The sequence below is a fragment of the Wyeomyia smithii genome, chromosome 2 (genome assembly GCF_029784165.1).
Source record: "Wyeomyia smithii strain HCP4-BCI-WySm-NY-G18 chromosome 2, ASM2978416v1, whole genome shotgun sequence".
Classification (NCBI taxonomy): Eukaryota; Metazoa; Arthropoda; class Insecta; order Diptera; family Culicidae; genus Wyeomyia; species Wyeomyia smithii.
In genome coordinates, this window is record NC_073695.1 from 220,561,712 (window position 1) to 220,582,845 (window position 21,134).

At 38.5% G+C, this 21,134-nt stretch overlaps 2 protein-coding genes across 10 annotated transcripts in view; both read left to right on the forward strand.

The window, feature by feature from the left end:
- The window catches only part of LOC129720424 (uncharacterized), a 55,061-nt gene extending 43,889 nt beyond the window's left edge, over positions 1-11,172 (forward strand). The window contains exons 6-7 of the mRNA XM_055671905.1: positions 54-319; positions 10,229-11,172. Coding sequence (XP_055527880.1) covers positions 54-319; positions 10,229-10,522 — 560 coding nt within the window. The 3' untranslated portion in view covers positions 10,523-11,172. The remainder of the gene's footprint in view (positions 1-53; positions 320-10,228) is intronic.
- The window catches only part of LOC129725124 (bcl-2-related ovarian killer protein-like), a 94,504-nt gene that overhangs the window by 71,414 nt on the left and 1,956 nt on the right, over positions 1-21,134 (forward strand). The window lies entirely within an intron of this gene.

Genomic DNA, 21,134 nt, shown 5'->3' on the forward strand with positions numbered 1-21,134 from the left:
TTTATGGACGGCTGCCTGTGGGTAAATTCTATTGTACAGACTTCGTATTTCAGGCTGGAACTATACGAGACTCTCGGAAGTTGTAATGCAGCGATTATCGCCTACCGCCAGTGTGCTGAACTCCGCAACATTGATAGCTACCAACGGGTGCGTGAATCCAGCAATGAAAGCAATTTGTCCAGCAGCTCCGATTCTGGAGTCGCCTCTGAGCTACAGACTGGCATTCCGGGCCGCTATGTTCCAGGGAATGCGCAGTGGAGACGAAATGGTGCTTAGGGTACGCGTTGTCGGGTGCGTTGAACGGCGCGAGTGTACTGTGGTGAGTACAACCAATTTTAAGAAACAACAACGACGATTCACTCAAATCGTGTAATCTCGAGATATCTGCATATCAATTTTTACGACATTAGAACCGTCAGGCAGTAAACCGAATATGCGATCTTCAGCTGTGAAAAAACTGTAGAACAGCATACACTACCCGCCATAAGTTTAGAATCGTTTCAATGAGTATTGCAACACCCGAAAAGTTTAGCATCACCTGAAATGGGGAGATTCAGGTCTGATAAAAGATCATTTTAACTATCGAAATTCTGTGAAAATTACAGCCAATCTTTTTCAATTTGCACTTCCAATGAACGCAGCGCTTGTTTTTCGTCCTTGAAAAGAGCTGCCACACTCCGATAAAATACTTCACGCGCATCGTTCACGGTTACGCAATAAAAACTTTTTTAAATCCAACCAAATGATATTCACCGTTCCTTTGGTAAATCGAAAATGACGTTATCAACGTGACGCTTGCCGAATCCTAATGAAACGCTAAAATTTCTTTCGTGGCAGCATTTTTTTATCCATCACTAGTCGCGTATTACTACTGTACAGTACACAAACCGAGTTTACGACATTACAGTTCACACAATGAAACTCAGAATAAAAAACTTTCAGAAAATCTGGAACAATGAATATCAAACGAATACGCGTCACTGCGCCTGACGGATGACTGAATACTGAATACTGAAAAAACGGAGAAAGAGAGAATGAAGAATGCATGAAAGCGAATTATTTCCTTTCGATGATAGAAAAAGCTATTTTTCACTTTAATGCAAAAGCGCTGAAATATATCAGCCCTGGGTAGATTTATGTTATTATGTCTCGTGATTCCACAACTTAGAAAGTTGTGATCTTCAGCAAAGTTGTTCAGCAGGTCTAGGGCTTGTGGTTGGTGGACAGTAAGGTTTAAATTTAGGCTACAACGCGGCGCTGGTGTTCATGGTGTAGATGAGTATTTCGAACAAATTTATCTTCTGAATTCAACCACGTAGAAAGCTGCGGTCTCCAGAAAAGTTGTTTGGAAGGACAAAGACTTCTGGTTGGTATACAGTTTAGTATGGAATTCAACCTATAAGTTGCGCTGGTGTGTGTGTGTGTGTGTGTAGTTTTGAGTGTTTCGAACTATTTTTAGCTCATGAATCCAACCACGTAGACAGATACGGTCTCCAGAATAGTTGTTCGGAAGAACAAGGGCTTCTTTTTGGTGATTAGTTAAGCTTGAAATTCTATCATAACATGGTGCTAGTGAGCATGAAGTTTTCTGCTTACTTTATCTCACGAATTGAAGCGCTTTGAATGTTGCGGTCTTCAGCAAAGTTATTCAATTCAGTTATTATTGCTATTGGTTCATGGACAGATTTGTTTGGAATAAAAAAATCATTACCATTCATTGAATTACAGTCGTCAACACAGATTTTTCCATAGAGTTCAGACTGAAAAAATATAAACTAGTATAGCCTTTTAACCATTTTTGTGAGTTTTAACGCCCTAGTAAGCTTGCTCAAAACTCAGTGAACTGAATTTAAATCATCTAGAGACAACTGCTCACAGAGAACCACTTTCGACCAACTTTAATAAAAGAATAAAATTAATATACCGTTAACTCGGGTCTAATCTGGTTTTGTACTTCAACAGGTAACAATTTTTTTTTTCAATAAGGCTGATACAAATTTCGAATTCTTTTAATGTCCAAGGTTATCAAAGTTAGCAAAGGGGTAGCAAAAAATAAATAACACCGAGACGAAAAAAACGAAACATCTTTGATCAAAGTTTGCGTGCAAGTTATGACGTTTGTAACTTGCACTCAAATAAATGTTGGAAAATAACAGTTTTTATTATTATTATTTATTTCGCTTGTCTTTTGACGACACTCTCGCTGTCATTGGACTTGTTTCTTGCTAAATAAAGCATTAATGCTGTCGGAAAATCAATAAATTGAACAAAACGGTTTGAGCTTTTTTTTTTTCTTCCCCTTCCAATATTCACGATTTTTGAAGGAGGGGAGGTGACAAAATGAAAATAAAATTTGTAACGGCCTAAATACGTCTCGCATGACTGCAGACCGAGATATTCTATTTAGTCTCGGTTTTGTTAATTTTTCCCTACTGTTTACTGGTTTGTGTGGGTTTTTTTTCGGAGTATATGAAATCCTACTAATGCTGTTGAGAGCTTATTATATAGTCAGGTATTTTTTACGTGGGGAATACGTTCCAAATTTGTATGAAACCGCTCAAAATAAGACTAAATTGAGTTAAAAAATATACTTAAAAAATCGTCCCAAACCGTTAGATTTTTGACAGAATATGATAGTGGTTATTCTAAAGACCAAAATACAATGTTATAAATTTTCAGTATTTACACCAAAAATTGTGATTCTTTCCAAAACTGATAAATGATTACTTCTGTCCTGAAACGAAAAACGTGATTGGAATGAGGTCGATATCTTGTACCGTTTTTGAGATATTGAAAATAGCAACCCGCGTAAAAAACCTGACTGTATGAGTTACGTAAAACTGGAAGAATAATGGATTTCAACCCTACAGAGTCTGCCCCACAGCCCGTGTATAAAATATGTTGATTTTTTCTAACTTGGACCATCAAAAATACCCAATGTGAGTGCTTGTAAGCAAAGTTCATGATAATTCTGGTTTTCGAGCTGACTCAATTGCAGTTCTAAAATTTCATCAACTTATCAATAAAATTATTCATATATCATAGGAGTTTGGTCCATCTAACATTGTAAAATATACCGTTTGTATTTTTGGACTGTGTGATCACTGCGACCAGAGATTAGATCTATTGTGATATTGCCCAGGTGTTTTCTGTACTCGGCACTTCATATTATTGGCAGTATCACTATTAAAGTAAGTTATACGCTTATCATTCATATCCGTGCTTGTGTGTGAGTTTTACCTTTCCGTTTCAACCTTACTGCTCTACTATACCGAGCTTCTGTCCATCCTAACAATATCGCCCAATTACAATTCCCTAGAGAGAACTTTCATACGTTACTCACACCAGTTTTATTATAATAGGGACTTATTTTTGTTAGAAGGAGTGTCAACAGGGCTACTGTAGAATTCAAATTGAAGGAAAGGTGGGGAAGCCTGAGAATAAACCCATGCTCGTTTAACAACCGAATGGCCTGATTCTACTAAGATTCGAACCCACGACCACCCGCTTACTACAGCGGACTCTGTAACCTTGCGGCTACGGAGCTCCCCATACCGTTTGTATACGTTGCAATAACCTATTTAATTTTGTTTTATTCATCTATCATTTACTTGACACGGCACAAATACAAATTAATGTTTAACGGCGCCGATTATATCTGGTTTATTAACTTCCTAAAATATCTTAATAACTAAAAGCAAATTTTGTATATTCGCTACTGACTACGAGCTGAATCATTTTTTATTTTACTAAAAAAATACTTTCCATGAATAAAAAACAATATCGCACGCTTAGCCTTGGGGCTAATAGCGGTCTCGATCAACTAGATTATAGTTGAGAGAATTCGTTATCGATATTGTTTTTGGCACATTTTGCATGTGTAGGATAAGCACAACGATACACCGTGCCCGTGCTAAAAGTCGAGAAAATTTCCAGCTCGAAAAGTTCCTTGACTCGATCGGGAATCGAACCCGATATCACAACCGTGTGGGAGAGCTAGCCGACCGACATCGCTAACCACAGAGCCACGGGGACCACATACATGATATTTCCATGAATAACTTTTATATTCTCAAACGATGTTTTCCTGATACAACGTTTTCTTTCACGAAGTGCCATTAAAAACATGAATATAAACATAAAGCTACATTGAAAAAAAAACAGACAGAGATAGAGGTCTCCCTCGGGGGAGGGGGCATAAAAAAGTTATCAATGCCACCGTCAAAACGTTCTTTTCTTCATTTTTGTTCAATTTTATTCGAGTAAAAAACTTTTTTTTATACAAATAGGGGAACTGCTCCATTATTCATCTCATTAAGCAAGTATTCACGAAGAATGCATGGATTAAACACCAAATTTTCACGAAATCATTGAACAAATAAACTAAATATGCTTACGTGCTCTTATGGAATCGTTTAGCATTGTATATTTAGTAAACTTAGCAGGATTTATTCTAAATTTTGTAAAACAAACCATTTTTCACAACGCTTCTACATCCATCTCAAAACTTGAATCACTGCTCAATTATTCATCTCACGACGCCCCCATATTCATCACACTGTAAATCATGAATTAATCACATTATCATGAATGAACGTAGCCACAGCCCGTCGTAGTAGGTTACCTAGATATCGGCTGCAGTTGTTTACGTGCAAAATTGGTAACCTAGGTAACCACTACAGTGCTGTAGATTTATGTCAATTATGTCGGAATAATTCAACATTTTCAGTATGATTTTTTCGTATTAACAGAAACTGATTTGGCAACTTTTGATTTTCTTCAACGCAGTGAAAACAGATGAAAATACATACAGTTGAAATTTAGGAACTGTAGAAATTCATCTCATATATTTCTGCTAATTCAAGCTTTTGTTTTTGGAAATTTGAGTTGTACATTTCAAATATTAAAGTATTTTTAGTGTAGTGAGCGATTTCGTTTAGTGAATAAAATAAAAAGTGGTTGGCTGCTGAACGAGTCCCCTTTGTAGCCGTATAGAACAATGCGCGGATTTTGTTTTCTGAGGTAGGTGATTGAATTAAATGAGTTTTCGAGTGCAGATGCTCGACTATAATATCAAACTTACTGCTTTTAAGTGCGTTTTTGAGGATTATACTTTATAAGGAATCTAAAGTGAACTAAGAAGAATCCATTCCATGGTTTAGCAGATTGGTTTAAGAAGAAAATATGCGTTTTTCCTGTTTACAATTGTGTTTACATGTTGTATGAGATGAATATATGGGCTGAGATGAATAATAGAGCAGTTCCCCTACAATAAGGTCGTTACAAATTTTATTTCCATTTTATGTCAACCCACCCTCTTCAAAAATCTTGAGAATTGGAATGAGCCGTTTTGTTGATATTATCGGTTTTTTAACAGCATATATGCTTTATTTAGCAACAAACAAGTCCAGTGACAACGAGAGTGACGTCAACAGGCAAGCGGATCGAATAATAATAATAATAATAATAGAATGTATTTTTCAACATTCATATCAGTTCATGTTCCAAACGCAAAAAGTTACCTGCATGCAACCTTTTACCAAGGATATTCCTATTTTTTGCCTTCTCGATCTTATTAATTTTTCGAGACAATACACTCCCTCCCCCTGGTTACCTTTGATTACATTGAACATATAGAGTGCGAAATTGTATCAGTCTTATCACAAAATAAAAAGGAAATGAAATTTGAAGTCTTCCGCTGAAACTGAAACTGAAGAAATCATATCACTAGGACGCCTACTTTGAATTATGATTTTTGAAACTTTGCACACGTATTGGACTCATAAAACTGTGTATTATCTGCAGGTGGAGGAATTTTCCAAACTCAACAGCAATTTTCGAAAAGGGCGTATGGATTATGGCATAGACATTTTTCAAAGCATTGTAGCACATAAGCCTTGGTCGCAAAGAAAAACTGTCTGAGAATGAATTGTAGGGAACCAATAATGGCTTGTAGTACAAAATTTAAACGTTAAACAAAAAATTGTTTGTTGACCACTAAAAAATACTTTTAAAGCTTATATTTTTAAATCACAAAAGGAAAGTTTTTCTTAATTTTTTTCTGGAGATATTTTAAATTATAACAAAACTTCTGGTAACAATTCCAGTGAATTTTGGTGCCCCGAGCTACCAGCATTTTTTCAGAGACTTGAATGAGTTTTCTCGTAAGTTAACGCCTTTCAACGCTGAAGACGGTAATCCTTTACATCCGAGTTTTCGTTTCGAAAAAATATAAGATTTGTCCGGGTTTCGTGGTTAATTGTGAGCTCCTTATCAGTACAAAACGCTTTCTTTTAGGATAAAATCATCTGCTGTAGAAAACCTACCATTGTGCACTGGTGGTACTTGCCGCAGACCGCAACTTCTTAGAAAAAACTTAAATTAATCCACCTAGCGGTCAGACTCAGCCTTTCTCATTCAAACTTATTAATTGTAAATCCAATAATGGTATATTCACTCTTTGGGTTCCAAAATATTGATGTTGTAATTGAAGTATAAAATATGAAATTTGACGTAATGTTAGTGCTTAAGAAATAACGAAATAAAATAAATGACTCTTAATTTCGAACAATTTAATCACGAGTGATACCGGGTACGTTCAAATAATACGATACCACATTTAAATCATGTTGAGGCCATCAAAGCAGGTATAGTTTTGAATAGTCTTTGAATTTCTTTTCTTTCCAAAACTTTTGAACCACATATCAAATTGTTATGAAGTTTGTTATTTGTTGGTTTGAGAGATGACTCGTTTGTATGACACTACTTATGTTCAAATAAGTCGTGTAATACTTGAGATAATAGACTTTCGTCGTTTTGACAATTTATTGCATAACGGTTGCTTAAGTTCGGTTATAATCAAATAAATAGGGAACGTATAGGGCAGCCAAACTTTGAAACCACGTGTTCAATCATAATTCATCAGTTAACCCTTAACTAGCCTGTTCATCTGATATCAATATTGTTCAAATCGGATGTGTAGTTTCTAAGATAATGAAGTTTCGTGATTTTCACATTCGATACATTACAGACGAAGTTACAGTCCGATTACAGCAAAATTCAATAGGGTGTTATGAGGCAGCAGGACCTTTTTTTTACTGTTGTAGAATTAGACTACTGCGTCCATTATTAAGAACTATTGAAGTACATCCCCCTTACTATACGTGCTATATAGGATACCCAGTCACCCACCATTGATCGAGTGATGACCAGTTGCCTCGGCACGCTCCCAGTCAGGTATAATGTGCTTAATAAAGCCAATTTCCTTCCGAGGATTAGCAGACCAAATTTCACTAGGTTGTAAGCAACCCTTGTTGAGAAATTTGATTCTGCTCATGTATAATGCACCACAGCTGCATAGCAGATGTTCCGAGGTTTCACTTTCTATGCTACAAAAGCGACAAGTATCGTCTTGAACCCGACCAATGTTCTTCAGATGATACTTACTCGGACAGTGCCCTGTTATTAGTCCTGTGTAGATACAGAGCGCCCACTTATTGAGCTCTAATAGCTTTTTTGTAATTTTTGTGTTTGGCGTTATTACCCTTTTCGACTGGTGACATCCTCCGACAGCCATCCAGTTGCCTGTCACCCGTTGTTCTTCCCAGTGTTTAAGTTCCATTTTTATTGTACAGTTTGAAATGCCACAAAAGCGTTCTGGACCAATAAATTCAGAGGTGGAACCTTGTTTGGCCAGTTCGTCTGCTTTTTCATTGCCTTCCAATCCGCAGTGCCCTGGAACCCAGTACAGATTGACTGAGTTCGTACGACACAGGCTCCGCAGAGCGAGAACGCACTCCCAGACAATTTTTGACGTGCATTTGGAGGCACTTAAAGCCTTCAGCGCCGCTTGACTATCAGAGAAAATGCAGCTAGACTTTTCATATGACACTAATTTTGTGGAAATCGGTTCAACCATCTCTGAGAAAAGTGAGTACGTTTATGTAGTCTTCGGAATATGTTTCTATTCATAGCTGGATTTCCCATTTTTAAACATAACAGGCAAAGTAATAATCCGTTTGCAAAAAAAAAATCAATAGGGTCTTATGGGGCAACAAGAACTTCCATACGACACTGAACTACTCAACATCCAAAAACGCTTGATCCTTTGAACAAGTTTACTGAAGACCACAATTTTGGGACAAGGTTGTCGGAAAAACGAAATCTCAGCCTATTTTAGGTGATGCTAAACTTTTTGTGGGTGCTGCAATATACAAACTGGGTGTTGCAATACTCATTGAAGTGATTCCAAACTTTGTGTTCAAAAACATCAGCGTTTAGTATTAGCACAGACAAACAGACATGCCTCTTCGAAGAAAAATCCTGAAAAATCTTCGTCCATGTGATCTTATTGTCTACTAACTTATTTTCATAAAACGGTTTTTATTAACACCAGCGACATTACTGATGGGTTTTGTCTTCAAAAATAAATGTGCAGTGCACGCTTGCTTATAGCGACACTAGCGGCATTATTGCCCACTAAGAAAAAATTCAAAATAATCGTTATTTTTTCTGGTCGTCATTGAGTGACACGTCTGTTTGTCTGTGGTATTAGTGTATTCAATCTTGCCAAATTGACTACAAGTTATTTATTACACCCAACGCAAACGGGGAACATTTTATTACTTTAGGGCAATTTTTTATTACTTATTGTGTCTTATGACTGCGCATTATACACAAATAGTAATAACCGAAAATTAACAAAAATTTAGACGGGCACACGCTTGTATGTGTTTCTGCAGGAGAACATACTGCCAAGCACCGCAATGCATGTGTAAGCAAGACTTCACTCGCTGCATTTGTATAGATGCAACGATCAGTTTCATTTTTGTCCCCTTCATCCACACATAATCAGAATCTCAACCGTCAACCTCAAATGTCTAATTAGAAACACTTTCGTTTCGTCCCCCAGTGTTTACATGAAATGAAAATATGTTATACTGTGTGAACAGAGTTGCCGAAGTTGCGAATATTGTTCTGGATGGGCACGAGTTTTGTATTTTCAAACAGGTGCAAATGAGTTTCCATGAACCAATGAGTATGTGTTTTGGATAGCTTGCAAGAAAGCGAATGTTTTTGTTTTTCTCTAACGCAGTTTACAGATCGTGATGTCATTTAAAGACGCATTTCAAGTCTTTGGAATCATCAACGTTTGCATACTCTATTACGGGGAAAATGCTGCTTGGCAGCTCTTGTGATATTCTTTCTCTATTTCGTATGCATACAACGAGCGAACTAATACACGCTCACCGGATGAATTGGAGATTGAAGAAACTTGTAACATGTGCAACATATGCGACGGTGTGTGATATTTTTTTACTTGAGATGGAAAGGGAGCAGTGAAACGACCATTATTAGATAGTCGTACTCCCGTAACACGTGCTAAATATATGACAGTATGTGTTGTTATTTGACTGGGGACGAATTTTATTGTCTTTTAAGTAATAGGTTTGTTACCTAAAGGCAATTTTGCGCTATTTTTTTTTCCCTGTAGGGCCGAAACACAACTGCGTCCATTAATAAGGACTAATGTTGTATGACCCATGTTTGATTTGGTATTAGTCGATTATCCTATCACAACTAAGGTATGATGAACACTGGTTGACATAATACCCGATCCCAGTTAGGGTCGACTCGTTTTATGAAGTCTAATACCTTACCAGGATCACAATGCCAGATTTCATGGGGCTCTAGTAGCCCTTTCGGTTTTAAATTGGCAAAAACGACATTCTGTAGATCGAGTTTTTCCAATTTTGTTTAGGTGATACCTACTCGGGCAGTGACCGGTCCACGACCCGTTAGTACCCGAAGATCATTTTGCGCTATTGCTTCTAAGGTAATAAGGAAAAGTTTTGCGTGTATTGACTTATCAATTTCCGCCTTAAAAATTACATGTAGGAAAATTGCTATAAACTATGAAACCGATTACACCAGGTGAATGCCAATGCTTCTAAAAGCTAAAAGCATCCGAAGCTTTTCAAAAGATTGGAAAAGTACTCATAATATTTCAGATTACATTTTATCATGCATATGAATAAACTGACAATGAAATTATTAAGGTAATAAAGTTCAGACATATAAATCCCAACATATTTAAGTGCATAACAATGTAAATAACCTTACCAGCAGCAGAAAAAGAGTACGACGATTGAAACAACCTTCTGTACAGATTTTCTCCACCCTAAAAAAAGAACAGTAAAATCTCAATAAAAAAAAACTCAAATTCCAGGAAAACTGTCCGGCACTCCGTTCGAAACGTGACACCGCAGTCTACACTGGACCCAATTCCACGGTGGAGCACGAGTTTCCGTCGGAAGTGACGACTATCTCATTTCGCATCATATTGCCCTCCAACGGAACAACCATCGGCCTTGGTCCAAGTCTGGCGTCACCGTCGGTTCTCACGGTTTGGGTGACGATTGCAACGACGGCGATTATCGTCGTAGCTCTGACTGCGCTGTTGGTCATAATGAAATTGAACCGCGCCAAGCAGCCATGCTATGATGAGTATAGAGCAAATTGAGCAGCATAAAAAAGCTACAACTCAAACGAAAGTGAACGTGATATGAGAGCAGGCTAGTGCCCCGGGACGGTAGCTTGCCGCGCATGGCTTTGTAATTACGATAAATAGTCGAGATCATCGCTTAAGCGCTGCACTATAATGTTATAATTTAAGGGTAACTGTCAACTGCATCGTAAAACTATATTGCTACAGAAAAACAACATTTCATTAGTGTAGTGGCTGCTGCAGCTAGTCTTCGATTAAATAAGTTATTATAGCTCTATATTTATTATGTGGTGCTAGTGAAGAATGTGCCGGGCTCGAAAGAAGTTAAACAGCCGACTTAATGTAATCAGATGGGAATACTATTACTCCGCTGGCGACTGTTGACTAGCAATAAACTTCAGCAATGCGTGGCAAGAAAAAAAACTAGCAGCAACTAACGAACCACATAGTTAACTCCTAGAGTAGTATTTAATAAAATGATTATACTTATTGTGTATTTATTTATTTATAATAACATGTAATTATGTGTGCCGCTCAGAGTCAAACCGTTTGTAATGTTCACACCACGAGATACGAAACTGCTTAAGTAAACGTATCACCAATCAAACCATCTTCCATTTAGATTCTGTCAATTTATTACAATTTCGAAAGGTTAAACAACAGCCAAAGAAATTGCGATTTTATTAATAAATGGCAAACCAACAGTGAGTGTGATGTTCATGTCTCATGCATCAATGTAACCAACTCTTGAAAACCCGATCAAGGAGCTCCCCGGGTACACCGCAAAAGATCAATCAATTGTCAGGGTACATAAATTTGACTACCTTTCCGATAGCATTACTGGTTTTCTTTTCCAATTCGCGGACGTAGCAAGGCGACGCCACCCGGCCAGCCCAAGAAAAGCATTCACCGTGTCGGCATGAGCCGTCGACTTTAACACCGCTTATAGACATTTCTGGTTTACCAGTTCTGTACGCACCCAGATTGACACAGTCAGTGCGCGTGTGGTGCAGCATTTCGGAAGCGTGTGAAAGAAGCAATAAATTATTACCGAGTCTCGGCGGCCCAACACCGACAGGCCGCGTCAGGCAATCATCCGGTAGCCCGCGTAGGCAGTCTTCAATAAATGATGGCTCTTGTGAGCTAAATTCATACACAAGCTGTCAATACGATGCGGGTTGCCTACTTAACGACAGAGCAGATAATATGACGGGAAAAGATGATTTTCCCGTCACTGTCGCTGTTTCGTTAAATGCGTCATACTTTTAGTGCTCTGAGAAGAGCGAGGCTGGTAATGCCAGGGTCTCACTAAAACCTCTGTTTCTTTTGTGAATGAAGCATTTTTTGTTATTGTTTGGCTTACCATTAGGCATCTCACAGCAAGTAAGAAATCCAAACTGTTGCTTGAATCCCAGTATTGATAAAATTCAAACACAAGCGACGAATGTATTTGGTGATGACGCTTCTGAAAACCATTTTCCTGTGAAAACCTTTAATCAAACAATAAATTCTAAAATTATAAACATGAGAAAAACACAAAAACAAAGTCCTAAAAATACTACTAAACACATATACTGAAATAAATGATAAATACTTAATACACAACAATTTAAATTCATAAAGATGGTTTCACTACAGTACTCCAGAGGACAAGCTGGAGTATAGGTCTTATACTTGCTTTTCGATCATTGCAGCTTGCAACCAACCAGCCAGGCTGGGCTTGCAGTGATTTTATCAACTATCAAATAAGCGTATCGAAATGCGGTATCTGCCGCAGTGAACAACATAAAATTTGCACAGGTTTATGGAATACGACAAACTGTGCGCATGTTGTACTTGCCATATCCGGACGTTGATCTACAAGATATGAGTTTGTTACGGTTAATTTCATAATTTACCGCGCTTTATGAAAGCCGCTTTTCCGATTCGTTATATTATGCCAGACGGTGCCCGTGTGCACTTTTAAACACTAAGCGCCATTTTCAAGCGTGTTTGGTCTTGCCAAAGGAATAAAGTGACATTAAAAGCACATGATTTTTGACGCTTAATTAGATACTTGATTTAATACGATCAACACTTTTTTTAACAAACTGGCTGAAGACTTCAATGAAGGTTTGTACCACGATATCTCCTTGTTCATCGAACTACAATCTGATAATCTTTCATATGTGAAAAATAGATGTTTCTGCAAAATCGATTAAAGTTGTCACTGTCGATAAAGAAATTGCGACACAGTCAATCCTAAACGGTTGCTCGTCGGAGTATAGCAGTTTCTGCAACACAAGTTTTGTGATGTAGATCAAAAGAACAACATGTAATTAAATAAAATAACACCAGTGCCGCAAGCAACAGCCTGCCATCGTTTTACATTAAAGAAACAAGCAATCCGATTATACCGTTTGCTACCGTGCAGCGTTGAAGTGGTGACATGCATAGGCTGATATCAATAATTATTTGCGGAGGCACTCGAAACAATCAGCTCTGTCGTTGCCGCCTAGTCTAGACTGTGCACAGTCATCCAAGAAAACCTTTACAATGTAAGCTACGCCCAAGCGCTAGTAGAAAATAGTGCGAAACGTATCTCACAGTAAAAAAAAAATACAAACTATTAACTATTGCTACATAGTAGGTAGGTAGCACAAGTATTAAAGAGATCATTCAACTCTATTTTACCTGGGCTGCATCCAGTGTTCAACATTTTAATAAACATTGGTGGGCGCGGCTTAACTGATTGGACGCTCGACCATCCGTTGTCCCACGTGGCAAGCAAAAATGAGACATTTTTATCACAACAACAAGCTTCATCGCTAATTTATTAAAGATTAATGAAATAGATAAAATGTGATATTAAAAATCGATTAAATGCATGCATTTTTCCATGACTCATGTACTGAAAATTGACATCTGATCCTGAATACATAATAACTGTGACATTACGTTACAAGCCGGCTCCAACTTACGGTACGTAACCGAAAACATCTATTTCGATGTCGGCTCGGAGACTTTTCATATCGCATATGCATAATGTTAATATGACAATCGATCATGAGCGCTAATGCAAATAAGATTTCAATTTTTACTACACCTTTCGGTAAGATCTCCGGATAAAAGTGGAATGACGTAGGTTGTTCAAAGCACCTTAAATACATTGGGATAGAAAGATACAAAGTATCTGTGGACCGAACACGATATTGTTGTGATTGATTACAAATCAACTGAAAAGGCAAAAATACCTACCGAAATGATGCTTGGAAATAGCAATTTATTTTCAACGCATAACTCCTAGCGATCTTCATCCGAGGAAATGATACTAGAAATGTTAGACACCTCCGAAAAAGCGGAGATCAACATGGAAATGCTGCAACTGATTGCTAGCTAAAAGCAAAGCCTTGGTGCTACATTCCGTATCGGACTCCGACCTTCTGTTTTACTATACACAGACTTCGCAGCTGACTGTTAAGTGTACAGGACGATTGCGGGGCTAGCGCTACGATCCTACTGACACTAACAGTCTCTCCCGAGCCGGGACTCGAACATACGACGACTGGCTTTTAGGCCAGCATCATACCTCGAGACCAACTACAGATCCCCAAATTTCTATACATTCAAAGACTGCGTTAAAAAAATATATTTCATTTACCCCCTATAAAAGCTGCTGGTTAGTAAACACGAGTGGCGTCACAGGAAAGAGTTGGGTTCAGAAATTGTTCAGGTTATAAAACGAACATAAAATGTCAACTATATCTCTTTTATTTTGATATTAATCAATAAATGCCCTAATAGGTTAACCTAGCTAAGTCTCTTTAAACTGTTTGTAAAAAATTCTTTACAGAGTCTGGTGTCAATTTTCAATTTAAATTTCTGTTTCTCTGGCCAACTCTAAAAACAACGCCTAGTAATACTTGGGGCATTCCATGGAAAATCAATAAATAAATATCACTTTTTGGCATGTCAATGCCGATTTTGCTTAACCTTTTTATTTGGTTTCTTTTTGATAAAGAGGCCATTTTATAATATCAGTTCTTTAACTGCTTTAACGACTGCTGTTTCAAAAGGACCTAATCCGAAAATAAAAAAAATCCCTATAACAAAAAATGGTTTGTTTGATTGACATGTTGTCTTTAGCAAAGTTGTAGGCAGGGCTGGAATTCATCTCAGTGCGGACAGAACCACACAAATTTGTACACAACACATTTGCCATCAAACCGTGCGTGCCACTCCCGATATTTCGTTTGTGTTCTCTTCTCTCTATTCGCTCTTTTGTATATCTTTCGCACCGAAAAAATACGACTGAGTACGCTTTGTGCATTTGCCAAAATGTGCGACACCACACATTGTTCTTACTTTGTGTGTTGCTTGGGGCAATGATTATCGGATTTGACACGCGAACGCTTATAGACTATCTCGCCGAATCTCTTTAACCTCACTTTTCTGACAGTTAGTGGTAACTTTGTTTACGTTTTGGACTTTGTGCTTTTTTCCGATAGAGCAACTGTGCGCGTAGTGGAAATGCTGCTCAATTTATCATTGTTCTTAGTGTACTGGCACCTCACGTACAACATTCAAAGGGCATTTTGATCACAATTGAAAAGATTTGTTATAATTGAAAACCAAACTGCATCACCCGGAGGTAAACAAAGTTACCAGTAGCTGTCAAACTCAGGTGCATGACGTCACCGTGCGATGGTCTATAGTATTAAATTTTTATTTGCACTTCATTTGACTCCCACTGAAATAATTTAGGAGCTAATTTTCAGTGCTGCTCAATGGATTTTGTTTCAAAACTAAAAATACACTAAAGTCGCTTTTTACGCGAGGGATACGTGCCGCGTAAAAAAAACCGCGTAAATTCCAGAATCCGCGTAAAACAAAACCGCGTAAATTCCGGAATCCGCGTAATAAAAACCGCGTAAATTCCGGAATCCGCGAAAAAAAACCGCGTAAATTCCGGAATCCGCGTAAAAAAACCGCGTTAATTCCGAAATCCACGTAGAAAAAGCCGCGTAAAAAGAAACCCGCGTAAAAAAACGCGTAAAAAGCGACCTTAGTGTAGTTTCTTCCCGGAGATAGTCGCATTATGTTTTGTACATGAACAGTAGGGTGGCAATAGAAATCGACTTTTCGAATTTCGTTTAGAAATAGGGCTCAATAGTTTCGTCTTCGAAAAAAGTTCCTATACAAAACTTCAGCTTAATCTTTGGGAACACGAAAGCATTATTTTGTGACCAATGAAAAAAATGCACAGGTAGTTCATAAATTTCTGAATACAGTCAGATTTCTTTACGCGGGGGAAACGTACCTCGTAAAAAAACCGCGTTAATTCGAAAATCCGCGTAGAAAAACTGCGCTAATTCAAAAATCCGCGTAAAAAACGCGTTAATTCAAAAATCCGCGGAAAAAAATACTACGATATTTAAAAATCCGCGGAAAGTAGTCAATCAAGAAGGGCTTCATTAAAAAAAACCAGAGACGCTCAAGAACCAGTATTTGAAATTGTCCTCTTCGACGGCCATTCTGGATCCGGTGGGCGGAGCGTATTTTTTGGTCTAAGTCTTTTGCTAGATAAACACTTAAGGGTTTCTGGTTTCAAACCTACGTTTATTCGGAAATTCGCGAAATTTTTTTTTAATTAGCGCGGTATCGCGTAAAAAAAACCGCGTTAATTCGAAAATCCGCGTAGAAAAAAACCGCTTTAATTAAAAAATCCGCGTAAAAAACGCGTAATTCAAAAATCCGCGTAAAAAAACCTCGTAAAAAAATCCGCGTATAAAAAACCGCGTAAAAAAACCTGACTGTATACAAAAATTCTGATACTAAATGTCTTAAAAATGCATGAAACATTGAAATCTGGTGTTATCCAAAAACAAAAAATGAAAAAATCGATCAGTTAAAGTTTCACTTTTCGACTGAACGAACTTCTAAATGCGATGAAGGATAATGTTTTTCCATACAAGTCATTACCACCCTAATGAACGTTATCAGTAGCGAATGCATATAGCGACAGAAACATGTCTGGACGTGCGTTATATGTCCTAGAAACACGTCGTTTCTTGGTTCCTTTTCTCTGCTATTTTTTCTACCCGCAACGCAACGCAAACTGCTCAAACTGAAGCTCTTTGTTCTCACACAATGTGTCACAAAAAGCATAGAAATATTTCTCACTTGGTGATATCTTTCATAGTCATTTCGTTTTCGCTCTTTCTCTTTGTGCCTGTTGGTTGTCAAAATGTGTAGGTACCCCAAGTATGATGACAGTTCTACAAGGTATACTATTCACGTCTATGCATTAGTATTAGTGATCGTTGAACTTTTTCCAATTTTGTATGAAATTTGAAATGATTTTGCATTTTAAACTAAACTTATAAAACGTACTTTCCTGAAAAGTTATAGAAATGATGTTGAAACATGTTTTATTTGCGGGGAATACATAAACATGCTGCGGTTTAGGTAAAATATGCTTTTCATCAATTTGCCGGTAACCTTTTTGCACTTTTCGTTATTTTCTTGTACTCTAATAGCGCTTCTAAATAGAGTCGCTTATGTTTCATACAGTAACAAAAGTCATGAGCTATGACAATGACTAAGATTATGCTCCAACTATTAGAAATATAGCATTCTTATATATTTTATTTCGACATATTGTCGCAATTTTTCACACTAAATCTAAATTAATATCAATTTCTAGTGTGTTTCAACTGGAGATTCACTCTCCAATCAAAAAAATCAGATATAAAACAACATAGAACGAGAAATTTCCAAAAATGTTCTGAATTCCATACAAAACGCGAAATTTTTCATAACGAGATTTGTTTGTGTGCGTGGATAGACAAAAATGTAGCATACCTTGTAGAACTGTCATCATACTTGGGTAGGTACCGTTCTCGTTGTGCCTTGACCTGAAATTCACACACTGAGCGCAATGAGTGTGCGAATGACAGCCCTGATTGTAGGTAATAAAGTTGCGGTTCTAGAAAAAAAAACAAATGTAAATTTTTTTTGTGGACAGCTCTTTGTCACAGAGACGGTGATTGAAGCATCTCCCAATGTAACTGTAATTTCCCTGCTCGAAAGCATATTCAGTATCCAGCTCATTGTAGTGTTATCAACTCTGCATCTCAGGAGAGCTGTATTGATCGAAGCATAGGATGTATTGTTAAAAGCGCCTTCAATATCAAGAAATCGCATAGCGCCGTCTGTTGATACTTCAGCGACTTTTCGATATGAGTTAGACACCAAATTTTCTTGCTGGATACCAGCAGAACTCTGCTGATTTTTTTGTGTGTCAAATTTCCAGCAGTGTGTTCAGCAATATAAAATTTGCTGAGCATTCAGCAATGCTCAATTGCATAAAAGTGACAGATCATTTACTGCATGTTCAGTTAAACAAAATACTACTTGCTAGTTAATCATCAATAAAAGGCAGAGTGTATTTTCCGGGGTGAACGGTTATTGTTATGATTTGCTGAACGTTCAGCAAAGCCTAAATCAATTTGCATGTTAACCAATTGGTGTAAGAGAACCATGTTTCCCTCAGGCACCAGTAATTATCCACTCATAGGATCATATTCGAACTACTGTTGAACTAGAGATAGATGTTTATCATACCTACTGTTAAGTTCATCTAACCCAATAGTAACTCAGCTATGGTCCCATATTAGCTATCAGTAACTTAGCTATGATCCCGTAACAGCTTCACTGCGTATTGGCGGGTTTCACTAATGGCAGCTTGGCGTGAAAATTTTTGACATATCGATTTATTCACTGGTATCCATTCATTCATTTACTGCTTTGTGTTCAGCAAATAGTTCGCAAGCAAACGATTTTCAGTAAATTGATCAATGAAATACTGATTTACAGTAGAAAAAAATAACCAAACGAATTTCAGTAAACTGTAGAACTAAATTACTTACAGTAACATTGTAAAAAAATGCTGTGAATCAGTAAACAAGTGGTTTCCTGATATGCTTTCAGCAATGTACTTTACTGAACCATGAAGAGAAATTTTGGTGTGCACTATGCCATGAAGAGCAGTTTTCTTCGATTTACCGCGTTGGTAAGTGTGCTGATATTTGTGTAGTCTACTGGCGAGTACTTGAGGAATTCATTGCGGATCTAGCTATCTGCAATTTTCTTTAATAACTATCGAAGTGTAGATGTGAGGCTTATGGGTCTAAAGGTATTAGGTAGTGTTTTGTTTTTTCTTCCCACCTTCGGTATGGAAATCACTTTGTCTTTCCACCATCTAACTGGAATATGACCCAGCATGAAGCTTGCGTGGAAAAGATGTATCAGTTTGGGCATTATAATCCCATCTGATTTTTGTATAAAGATGAGTAGAATGCCATCTGGTCCCGGAGACTTCACAGGTTCGAAGGAACTTAATTTTCAATTGATCGAAGCTTACGTGAACAACCTTCGAGAGAGCAGACTTTCGTCGTTAGGCACTGTACGCCTTGTCCTTGGACTCTGTTGTTCTGACGTTGGTTGTTCGGTTGTAAATGTGAACCGAGGGAAGTGAATGTTCATGAGAATCTGCAGTGATTTCCTAGGTATGACTATGAGACTGCCTTTTTCACTGCTTTAGACCGTTGGTGTGGTCAATGAACATCGCATTCTGGAGTTGTGCGGCTTCGAGCATCGTTTGGATGCCCTCGCAGAACTTCGTCCTACAAATTCCTCTAGCCTTGCGTAGCTTAGCGTAGTACTTGGTGAGTGACGCTCTGTATTGATCCCAGTTGAATGTACTTTTAGCCCTGTTGAACAACGGTGTAGGTTATTGAGCGCTTCCTTCCAGTAGGGACCTTACGACACACAAACCTCTCCTTTAGGGGACAGCTGACCATGTACGCTTCAGGGATCCAGCATTTAAGATCACATGCAGTAATATCTAGATCGTCGGGTATGCGTATATCGATTGAGCAGAAAGACCGGGAGTTGACTAAATGTTTCCTAAACTAGAACCAGTTAGTCTGATGCGGGTTCTTGCATTTTTCGTTTTTTGAAGGATTAGCTTCGATGTCAAAAATGATGTGTCGTTGATCTTTCAAGCCTGGTTCGTCAAGGACATACCATTTTTTGACTTTCTCGGCAATGTTTGAGCTGCAAAGAGTGAGGTCGAGGATCTCATCTCTTATGGCATTAGTAAAGGTCGTTGGAAGTAAGATATTCAAGAAGGTACTACAACGGTTGTTGGTATCCGAGCTACCCCAAATCGTGTGGTGAGCATCGTATCGCATCGAATGATAAACGGCTTATTGACTGCTACACCGCACGAATGCGCGCGGATGCGATGACCCTGTCTGGTTTCTCGTTGGTAGTCGAAACTTCCACTATTATGGCAACGACGCCACGTTGAATAAATTCTGTACTTGGAATGTATTTGATTATTCTGCTAAACAATATTGCAGTCCTAGGTTAAGGCTGAGTGTTAAAGTAGATTAACCTACCTACTGAGTACGCGAGACCAAGAACCTTTGTGTTATTGATCCATGATTCTTAGACCAGAGCAACGGTTAGTTACTCTTTGGTAAATCTTCTGCTAAGGAGGCTGGAAGCGCCCTTATAGCGTAATGAAGATCACCAGGATGCATTTGGATGCAGCGAAAGCCGCTTATTGCGTGTTGGATCCGCCTGTGGTTGGATTAGAGGATCCAGCACCTATCAGACGGTTACCATCAGCAAAACTGCTGGTTTGGGTTGCCTTTGCTCGGACACCGGCTAGCTTTGTCTACTGTAAGCGATTTGCAACAGACCAGCACCGGAAAGTAGTTTCAGGGACCTATATTTGCGAGCTGAAGATGGTTGAGGCAGTAAGCTCCTTGGAGTTTTCTGCGGAACCCTCTTTTGACTCGCGGGTTTGCACATGGAGAGTGTTTGAGGCACTAAGCTGTTACTAGCCGTCTCCTTGCAGGGTTGCATTGAGCAGGTGGTGATGACGAAACTGAACGTTCCGCTCTTTGCGAGTTTGCATTGAGTAGGTGGTGATGACTAAACAGATCGTTCTTCGCAACAGAACTTTCCTTTGTCTATTGGTCGTCGATCTGCCTACCCGGCGCATAGGAGCCTTACCAAACATGTAGTTTAGTAAGATAAGAAGCGCTGCTGGATGTTTCGGTCGGCGGATTGTTCATAAATCTCAAGAAAAAGTTCGACACGCATTCCTGCTACCTGGTTTCTTAGTTCTTACGCGTGTTAAAAACACGCAGTTTTGCTCCTTCCCAGAGAATTAGGTCTGGGGTGGTCTTCTCCAGCCACCCACACAACTGTTTCGCTGTCGGCGCAGGCCAAGTAAAAGTAACTGTGTTTGAACATGAACTTCTGAACATAGGCCTAGGTAGCGGAGAGTCTAGTGCCGCGATTCGATTTGTGCCCAGTTTCAAGTTGCTCCTTGAGGGTAGCCATGTTAATAGTCTCAATCATTCCCTTGTAGGTAACTCCCATCGAGTGTCTCGGAACCGAGGGACCATCCCCATTGCGAACCCGAGAATTTTTGTTCGCCGGACGATCGGCGCTTGTTTTTGGAACCGGGATGTCATCCGATCGTTGTCGCTTAATAGTAGCTTGAACTTGTAGGGCTGGCCGGCCGGAGCATAGGAAGCGAACATTTTGGCTTCATCCCTTGAGTGAC